Source organism: Clupea harengus, chromosome 10 (assembly GCF_900700415.2).
Source record: "Clupea harengus chromosome 10, Ch_v2.0.2, whole genome shotgun sequence".
Lineage (NCBI taxonomy): Eukaryota > Metazoa > Chordata > Actinopteri > Clupeiformes > Clupeidae > Clupea > Clupea harengus.
Genome location: NC_045161.1, coordinates 2,548,963 through 2,558,444, shown reverse-complemented (window position 1 = coordinate 2,558,444; position 9,482 = coordinate 2,548,963). Strand labels below are relative to the sequence as shown.

At 40.6% G+C, this 9,482-nt stretch overlaps 1 protein-coding gene across 1 annotated transcript; it reads right to left on the bottom strand.

Moving 5' to 3' along the window:
* Positions 1–4,672: 4,672 nt before the first annotated feature.
* Positions 4,673–6,472, bottom strand: foxd3 (forkhead box D3). The gene has a single exon (XM_012842195.3). The coding sequence runs from the start codon at positions 6,240–6,242 to the stop codon at positions 5,145–5,147; it is 1,098 nt and encodes a 365-aa protein (XP_012697649.1). The 5' UTR covers positions 6,243–6,472; the 3' UTR covers positions 4,673–5,144.
* Positions 6,473–9,482: the final 3,010 nt, after the last annotated feature.

Below are 9,482 nucleotides of genomic sequence, written 5' to 3'. Positions count from 1 at the left end.
GCTGTAGACCTAAACGAGTTATTATTATTAATAATAATAATAATGATAATAACTAATACAAAAAAACTTGATACATGACCATTGTAAAAAATATTTGCAGTGTGAAATACTGCCAGCATTGTCCACAAATTGGCAAAGCGCTGAAATTATCTTTATATTGCCCTTGGGCCTACTCCATGCTCTCATAATGAATGATTGAGCCTACTGGTTTAACTTGGATCAGTTGTTTCTCAGTTAATCAGTTGATTAGGTACAGTTCTTGAGAAAGTTCATCATAATGTTGCATCAAAACCACTAATCGTAATTTGTGACTTCCTCTTAAAAATAAAAACATTAGGCTACAGCAACAGATTCAAAAGAAAAGTAGGCCTATTCATATTAAAACTGACTAGGGTTTCAAGCTAATTTTATTTAAATTAGGCTGTATGTGTCTGTATAATGTAATTTGCAATAACTTTCATCCATCCATGGGCATGACACTTTTGCAAAATAGCAGGTCAGGATTTCAGGAGTTGTTGTATGATGCTGCAAAGTGTTGCATTTCCAGAGAGATTGGGAGTCATTCTTTAGACTTCTATTTTCTTGTTAAAATGCCACCCCAATGCAACAGTCACACTAGGTGTATTATCAAATGTATTAAGTATTAAGCGATTCAATTACATTTTATTTATTTATAAACCGCCAATAACAATGTGTTATTGTCTCGCAGTGCTTTACAGAGACCACAGCCTGCAACTCCTAGAGCAAGCACTTAGGCAGTGGTGGCAAGGGAAAAAACTCCCTTTTTAACAGAAAGAAACCTTGAGCAGAACCCAGCTCATGAGGGGGACCCATCTGCCTGGGCCCCGCTGGGTAGAGAGACAGAAAAAAAGAGATGATACAAACAGATGAATTTATACATGCTTCAGTCAGGATAAAACATATTAGTGTAGCCTATACATGTGGCATTTATACACTCAAGTATACATCCAAGACTGATAATGGATACAAATGGAGAGAGTAGCTAGCATTCAGAGATAGTGATGAATATACAACGCAGCTGAAACTTAACATGTTAATCTTCCATACCACACAGGTATGCAAAATATCAACTCCATTGGGATTTATCAGGCAACAAAAAGCTTCATCTCAGTCATAATAACCAGGGTCACACACCTCATTGTCTATTTCCATGGGTCAAAAGTTGTGAGGAAAAGATATTTTTTGTAGCTAGTCCATTTAATATTTATAAATAATAATAACCCCGGACAACTGCTGATTTGCAATGACACTTTCATTACAGTGGCAAGCCTATTAGTCATGGGTGCCCATTAGTTATTAATGCCCACGCCAGCTTTACTTTGTCATTTATTGCTCCATCTCTGCTCTTTTTAAATATTCAGTAACTGCTGTATCTACATTTACTGGCGATGATCAGCTCCAGGAGATGGAGGCTAGAGCTTGTCATTGCTCTCATAATAAGGGAGTGCATGTCTTTGTTGTGTGTGCATCTGACTTCAGCCTGCACTTGTCTGTTTTGTGTTGCAGCAAAGAAATAAGACAAATGGCTGATTGTGAAAAGGCTGTACATGCTACCCCTGGATACTGCATGTGTTTCTTTGAGTGACTTTTCATCTTTTAGGTTGTCTAATACATGGGACTTAAATGAGATTATAAATGTGCAACTTTGCTGGTATATACCCATTTAAGATAGGCTTCATTTCTCTTCATTTTAATAAACCCCTGCTGCCCAGTATTTTATTGATTATTAGAGTATAGGCCTACCCCCCAGCTTGACTGACTAACTAAGGTGTAGGACTAGGACAAAGCATGTGACCTTGAGATGAAAAATCAGCAGCCAAAGCAGTTGGGCAACTCATTTTAAACTTGGGGTGGGGGTGTGGTCGTAGGGGGTGGCACTGACTCAACGAAAAGTAAAGACTGGATCAAACTGTCGATACAATAGCAAAAATATTTTTCAAAAATGCATTCGATTAGGCAAATCGATTCACATAATGTAAAGATATTAAAGACAAATTCACAGACAAATGAATATATCATGATGTTGTCGACAGCATTACCTCGGTGGTGGTCTGGACGTAAATGTCATGGTATGCAACTGTGGTTGACCGACGTCGTCTGGGGGTTGTGGGAAAAAGCCGTGTCTGCTGTCCGGGCGGGCGGCCCACCTGCGCTGGCTGAGAGAGAGCAGGTGTAGCCGCGGAGGTCAGTGCTCTGTTTCAGTTCCGCTATGAGCTCTTCTGTCGATCTGCGCCTTTTACTTTGGCATAGTTGGCGAGGAGTTCAGGTGTCAAACATTTCCGATGAGATTTCTGTCAAGTCAATATATGGTTCAAATATAGGCTACACCGTGCTCCCGACTGGATTCATTTTACTGGGAATTGGACTTGATTTGAAATAAAACTTGCATTATAAACGAAAGCCGATTGGCATCTTTGTGAAATGAGAAGGCCCTAAAGCGTATCTTTACTGATTAATATCCTGCATGCCCCATGATGACATCCTCTCATTACTAAACCCATGCAGCTAGCTGAGTGGGCCTAATTATGTTATTTTGCTAAAGCAGGGTATCGCATTGAGTGTATGAAACTGCGACATCTCTCACTTGAGGCCCCATCGTCGCAGCTCACGGGCTGTCCGCAACTGCGCCTCGCGCCAACATGAAAGGGTAGTTCTTGACGTCAGGTATATAAAAAGCAGGCTCTATTATAACCTTGCACTTGGTAAAGAGTCAACTCCTTCCCACCAGCTGACCTTAAAATAGATCATTCATTAAAACCCGTTGAATCCCAAGTATTTCACGGTGTTTCTCCGCGATAGGCTACTAACGCTTTTAAAGGCCAATCCAATTGACCAGGCCTTGGTATTTACCTGTCTTGTCTCTCCTCTCTGTTCCCTTACCTTTTTTCGTCTTTGAATGGCATTTCAAAATGATTAAGTGTCAATAAACGCCATCTAGCGAAATACCAGAGCTATTGCCATAACGTCATCATGCGATGCATATGAAACTGTTGTGAGCAGGCTGCACGACCACAGTTATTTCTCGTTTTTTGTAAAAGCGTCGAAGTCAAAGTCAGGTGTGGAAAGGAAGTCGATAGTAAATTAAAATAATGAATTAATTAGAGGTAAATATTAGCTTACATGATCATATTATCCAAGTGTAGCCTATTTGTCTCAACTGTTTGTATATGTGTCCATTTGTCTGTGTTTTGGATCGCTTTATTGGAGGCCTTCGAGAGAGACCTACGACTCACTTTATTCTATCTCAGCAGATCAGGGATCCATTTAAAAAATACTTAAAATGCTTAACATATTTGGTGCAAATTAAAATTACTTTATATTTGATATTAACTGTATTTAGTCCATCAATGTTTAAATGCAGTTTGTGTTTTTGGTGTGCCATATAGCATATAGTGTGTGGCAAGCTATGTGCCCGCGTAGCTCTTCTCAAAAGTATTCAGTTCTATTCTCATATTTTGGAAAGCATTATATTCAGTGATATCCTGATATTGTTCTACATACAAGCTTAAAAAAGAGGTCCAGCCTCACACTGCCAATAAATCACGGGCGGAATGAACTTTCTAACTCCAGTGTGACGGCAGGCATTAGAGCAACGCGCATAAAAATGCCTGTCTCGTTTTAAGAAATAAATAGGCAGTTGTGGAATGAGCCCCCTGTTATCCAGTGTCATTGAGAAGCACATAATCAGCAGCTTCTTGAGTCTGAAAGTGAATTCAAGAAGCAAGCCTTTCTCTTTTCCCATGGGTATCAGTTAAATATAGCTAACCCCTGTGCCACACACCATCCACCATTTGCTGTTTGTGTTGAGCTGATTAGCCAGACACAACTGTGAAACGAAGTGTTACTTTTATAGAAGCAACATGCAAACGTTTTTAGATCGCCTTGCTTTCTCTTGTAAATAGACACCGTAGTGTCTCGCCATTTACGGGGTTCCCTCCAGGGTAGATCATCAATTGACCTTTAGCTCCAAAGCTCCTGGCATGTAGGAATATCATTAAAACAGTATCATAAACAGCCTGTGACCAGGTGGCGAAACATACACCAGATATGTCCATTGAATTGTTACCCTGACAAACCCTTTAGCAAAACAAAAGTTGTTTTGAGTGGCTAATTATTATGGAAGTAGCAGGAGGAAATTCCGGAGATGAGGCTTATTAGGCCTACACAAACTAGATATTTCTGCCGCCTGATGCTGGATCAGTAGCTAGCAGTTCATCATTATTAGTCTATCATCTCAAGACAGTGGCTATTACCAGCTCTTACAGACTGTTACTTAACAAATCTGTAAGCCACAAGGAACATGAAAAACTAACTTTCCGATTGTATATTATTTTCGGTGTGAATACCTGGCTTGATTTCGGGAATATGATGTATTCAAAACATTTTATTCTTTGATAATAAAAAACTTCTGTTTTGCTTTATAACCACAAATGAAACCACAGTAGGCTTATATTGATGAAACCTTAACTGTAGCCCGCATTTTCACTGATAATTTCATTCATCAGACCCAGTGAGGAAAAAGTCTATTCGATTACATTTTTGTTAACTTAATTTTGTCTAACTATCCGGTTAATATTTTCAAGCTACTGGAGTATATATCTGAAAATTAAACAACCTTCACAAAAGGGTGCTGACTCTAATTGTGGTTCGTTTACATATTTATTAACAAAAGAATGCAGTTTACAACACAATAGAGCTACATAGATACATATATTTAAATTTTATAAACAGACTATTCGTTCTATTTTATAAGAACATATGTATATTTTGTTGTAAAAACAAAACAAAATGTCATAATTAAAGGAAATACTCGCATTGAGTTTTCAATAAAAAAATAACATCAAATTAAAATAAAACAGTCTCTTCAGCGACTTTCATACAGTTCAAACAATGAAAGAAAACAGGAAAATCCAAACATATTAAGTTTTTCTTTGTTTCTTTGTACAAATATTTACAAATATTACCTGTACAGATAGCATTCCTTTTCGCTTCTTTTTCTGTTTTTAAAATCTTAACACGGCTACATTTTGGCATACAGTGTCCAGTGGAGCCTCTTTCATGCTGTACAGTCTTCTCCCAAAAAAACACGTGTACAAAAAAATTTTTTTTTTGGATAAGGCCTATCATTGAGACGGCCATTTGGAAATTGTTGATGCTGTTGGCAGAAACTGTCCAGAAATGAGATTTGAAGGGACGCTGAGCATAGGGGCGATAGATGTCCGGAGAGACAGAGACTGTGCGCTCAGTAACGCGGACTGTGCAGTCACAGGAGGCCGCAGGAAAGTCTGTGCATTGGACGAAGTGCTGGATACCCCGATGATATTCTCTATACTAAAAGATGGTCTGCTGGAAGGTTCAGACTTGATCATGGACGCCGTGTTCAGGCTGTTGAGTTGAAGCTGGAGGCTTGGACTAAGCTGTGAGTTAAAGGCTTTGCGATTCAGCTCAGCGGATGACAGTAAGGGGACGGCGGGGGGAAGCATTGGACCCATTGGGGATAGACAAGGATACTGCAAAGCCGCCGGGTGTGAGTACGCTGCCGGGTGAAATCCATAGTGGCGGCCGTAAGGATTCCCAATGTGGTACGCCCCAAAACTCTGCATCATGAGTGCGGTCTGGTCCCTGAGAATGTCTGGCTGGACCCTTTTGAACCGTTTCCTCCTTCTAAGAAAGCTACCGTTGTCAAACATGTCTTCTGACGCAGGGTCTAGTGTCCAGTAGTTGCCCTTTCCAGGGTTGCCTGGCTCCCGCGGGATCTTGACAAAGCAGTCGTTGAGGGACAAGTTGTGTCTTATTGAGTTTTGCCAAGCAGGAAACTTCTCCCTGTAGTACGGAAACCGATTGCTGATGAACTCACAGATGCCGCTCAGCGTCAACTTCTTTTGCGGACTTTGCAGGATGGACATGGTGATGAGCGCAATGTACGAGTAGGGGGGCTTCACCAGGCTGTTCTTCGGCTTGTTTTGAATGGTACCGGGGGAGCCGTCCTGTCCGTCCCCCTTCTCTCCCTCTCCGGAGCTTTCGCAGGGACTGCCGCTGCGCTCTTTCACGTCGATCTCTTCCATCTCGTCCCCTAGGTCTTGGATCCCCTGGCTCTCGCAGTCACTGTCCCGCTCCATTCCCTCGTCTCCTTCTCCAACCACGTCAATATCCACATCGTCGGCTGTAAGCACCGTCTGACCGGACATATCGCTGGCACTGTTGCCTCCAGACAGGGTCATCACCGCTTACTTTACCCAAGAACAACCCAAGGTAAGAGTAGGGTCCGGTGCGGTCAGATCGGATGTCAACAATTCTAAATGCAGGTCACTTCGGCCTGCCAGTGAAACTTACACGTTATAAAATATTTCTCCACTCCGCTGGCATCTGAAGTTTAAACACACTCGTGCGTGTTTCACGCCAGATCTTCTACTTGCCGTATATTTCCTAGAAACTAGGTGTGATTTCTGAGTGCGGAGTCAAGATGACACGTGCTTTTAAAGCCGGTTTTAAGGACTGTCTGATAGATTACTTTTCACTTAAAGATATACTATCAGCACTGTCACGTGACGACGTGACGTCAGGAACCCTCCTGTTAAACCATGCAAACTGAAGTTGTTTCATGGATTTGTCAACAAAGGGGCAACAGTAATACTGCTTGCCACTACTTTCTGGCTTCGTTCGTCCGTCATAGACCATTTAACGGCAGTAGAGAAGGAGAGAGAAAAAGAAAATTGGCCTGCGTGATTGAAATCTCCAGCTCCGATGTGCATTAACGCGGCAGCGCTAAACCCAATTTTTACTTTGCTTAAACAAATTGTGTTGAAAGCTGCTGAACGAAAACGTCGACAGCTAAGTTAATTGAATCTCTTTTAGTTATTATTGTGTGCTCGTCTTTATATTGCATGAAATACAATTATATTTTATGTAAAAACGGCAGTTTCATTAAAAAATCGTATGCTTCCAACAGCTTAGAAAATATGTCAATGTGCCTTAAAATATAGCCTACTTATAGTAGTCTATCTAATTTATCACTGTAGTTTACAGTGCATGGATTTGCTATGTGCGAGAGATAACAGTGCGACAACAATGGGCAAAACTAAAAATAAAGACTCTTAACCGGCTGTGCAGAGGTGTTAACGACCTAATCATTGCATGTGTTAGCATTTGAAAAAGTAGGAAATGAGGGAGCGGGCGAATGCATAGGGACTATTTAAAACCGAGAGGGTGAGCCTCGCATGTGGGATGTTTCTCAAGAAAAGGATGTAGAAACGGAATACAGATCTCTTTAACATTTCCTGAGTTTAGTGAGAAAATGTTGCTCAATGTCATTGTACCAGAGGGGGGCTGAAAGGACTCGTTTGACAAGGATTAGCATGTTTAATTGAAAAAATAACCAACCTAATGCGTTGAAAGAATAACGTTTCCTCTTTTAAAAAAAAAGAGTTTAACATCTATTCCACACAGGCCTTGGTGTAAAATCTTTTTTAGATAGACGGGGAAATCACAGCGCGGTAATTCGTTAGGCTACCCCTTTGCCACAAGCAATATAACTCTTTATTGATTTGCGTCAAATAGCTTACCTCCTCCTGTCGTAATGAAAATATCTTTAATTGACAACAGAATCAATTATTTTCACCACCCCTCTATCAGAGCTTACAAAAATGTATAAATGACTTTACGGTGGGAACGGAGAAGTGGCTCTCTATTCCTCTCCTTTCTAAACGTCTAGCCTCGGCCTCCGCGAAGTGGGGAAGCGGCAGTCGGCGCAAACCTTGGCATAGTTTCATTCCTGCATGCCATTAGAAGCGAAGCTCACCACACATACACGGACAAACGGACGGACGGATGGACAAATATTTCAACAAGCATAGTCAACAAGAATAGTCCAATTGTCTCACAACACCATCGTATTTTTTGCATGCTGTGAAATTAAATATGAAGCATGTGTGTAATAATAATAATAATATTAACGATAACAATAATGATAATAACGATACTAATACTACTACTAATAATAATGATAATAATAATAATAATTATAACGATAATAATAATAATAATAATTTAATTATAGAATAATAATAACCGCAATATTACCGGACAAAAGAGAACGCCATCAATAGCATAATACCAACACTTTATATTGTGAATTTAAGGTATTTGATAATAGAATAATGGTGTGACTGGTGTGCTTCTTGGTGCATCATCACTGATGATTTGACCTCCAATCTGAAATCTATTGTATTGGAGCAGCCACTTTGCTGGCATAGTCCGTCCCGCAGTCTATCCCTCCATTCTCCAGAGGTACGTGTGGTAGTGCTGTTTCACTGAAAAGGCTTAACCACAGCACACAGAAGCAGATTAATGAAATCACATAGTTTATAATGCTGTTGGACTGCGCAGGGACGTCTCACCCGATTAAACGTGTATTGCGCTATTTGCATTCAAGCATGCAGGCACCCGGTGACCTGTATGATCTCATGTCCATCAATACGGGCTACTTAGCAAATGAAATCAGACCACTTTCCTTTGATTCTGATGCACATAAATGACAATGTTTACTCACTCATTAAACACATATTTGATGTTAGGTTGTATTCGCTCCCATTTTGTCGATGCATGTGTTCCATTGCCTTATTAAGACTTTTTCTTACTTGGATGGTGAATGTTAAAATTGTCTATTTATAAAACATAATCCTCAATGTCCCACAAGATAAATACAACACTGACAGCTATACAAATACATAAATACATAGGTGATGTATCAAGACACATTACAAGACAAAATGCTGGTAAATGTAAACATGTCTCCATAATCACTGTTGCTGAAATCTACATTATGTGGACTCATACAGCTCATTGCGATATTTAGAGACAGACTGTCTGTCAGTGTTGTAACATCACGCAGACCAGACTTTGTGATCGCGCCACTGAGCTCTGAAAGACAGCTTGGGGGATATTACAGAAAAAGATCAAATTCGTCCTCCCTGTGATCTTTTGAAGCTCCATAAATCCGGTTTTATACTTGCGCAGTTTGTTAATGAAATGTACATTTAAGCACACATGCACGGCTTAGCCCGACAAAACCTTTTAGAATAATAAGCTAACTCTTTCCACCATGAGCCTATTAGAGGAGGCAGCCCCGGCAGGTGACGGTGCGGATACAACCGCTGCATGTGATTACCAAGCAAGGTCAGAAGCAAATAGCTCACAAATAGCAAAGCGGGATCGAATTTATGCCTAATTAAATCGCTGAAATAAAAAAGAGATGGGGCGAAATTGAAAGGTGTAATAGAGGGAACATTTCCATTCGAGAGAAGGCAGAACGGGGTAGCGGTGGGGATGACACGCAGGGAGGATGTTGCACTTGAACCAAATGAGCAGTGCGCACACATCCATGCAGCGCATCCAAAAGGGGACGCGGATCTTTGGGGACATATTCGAGTGGAGCTATTCTTACGTGTTGTGGTTTCTATTAC

What these genes read in the sequence shown, in the direction of transcription:
- foxd3 (XM_012842195.3), bottom strand. Translation starts at nt 6,242, where the DNA reads ATGACCCTGTCTGGAGGCAACAGTGCCAGCGATATGTCCGGTCAGACG.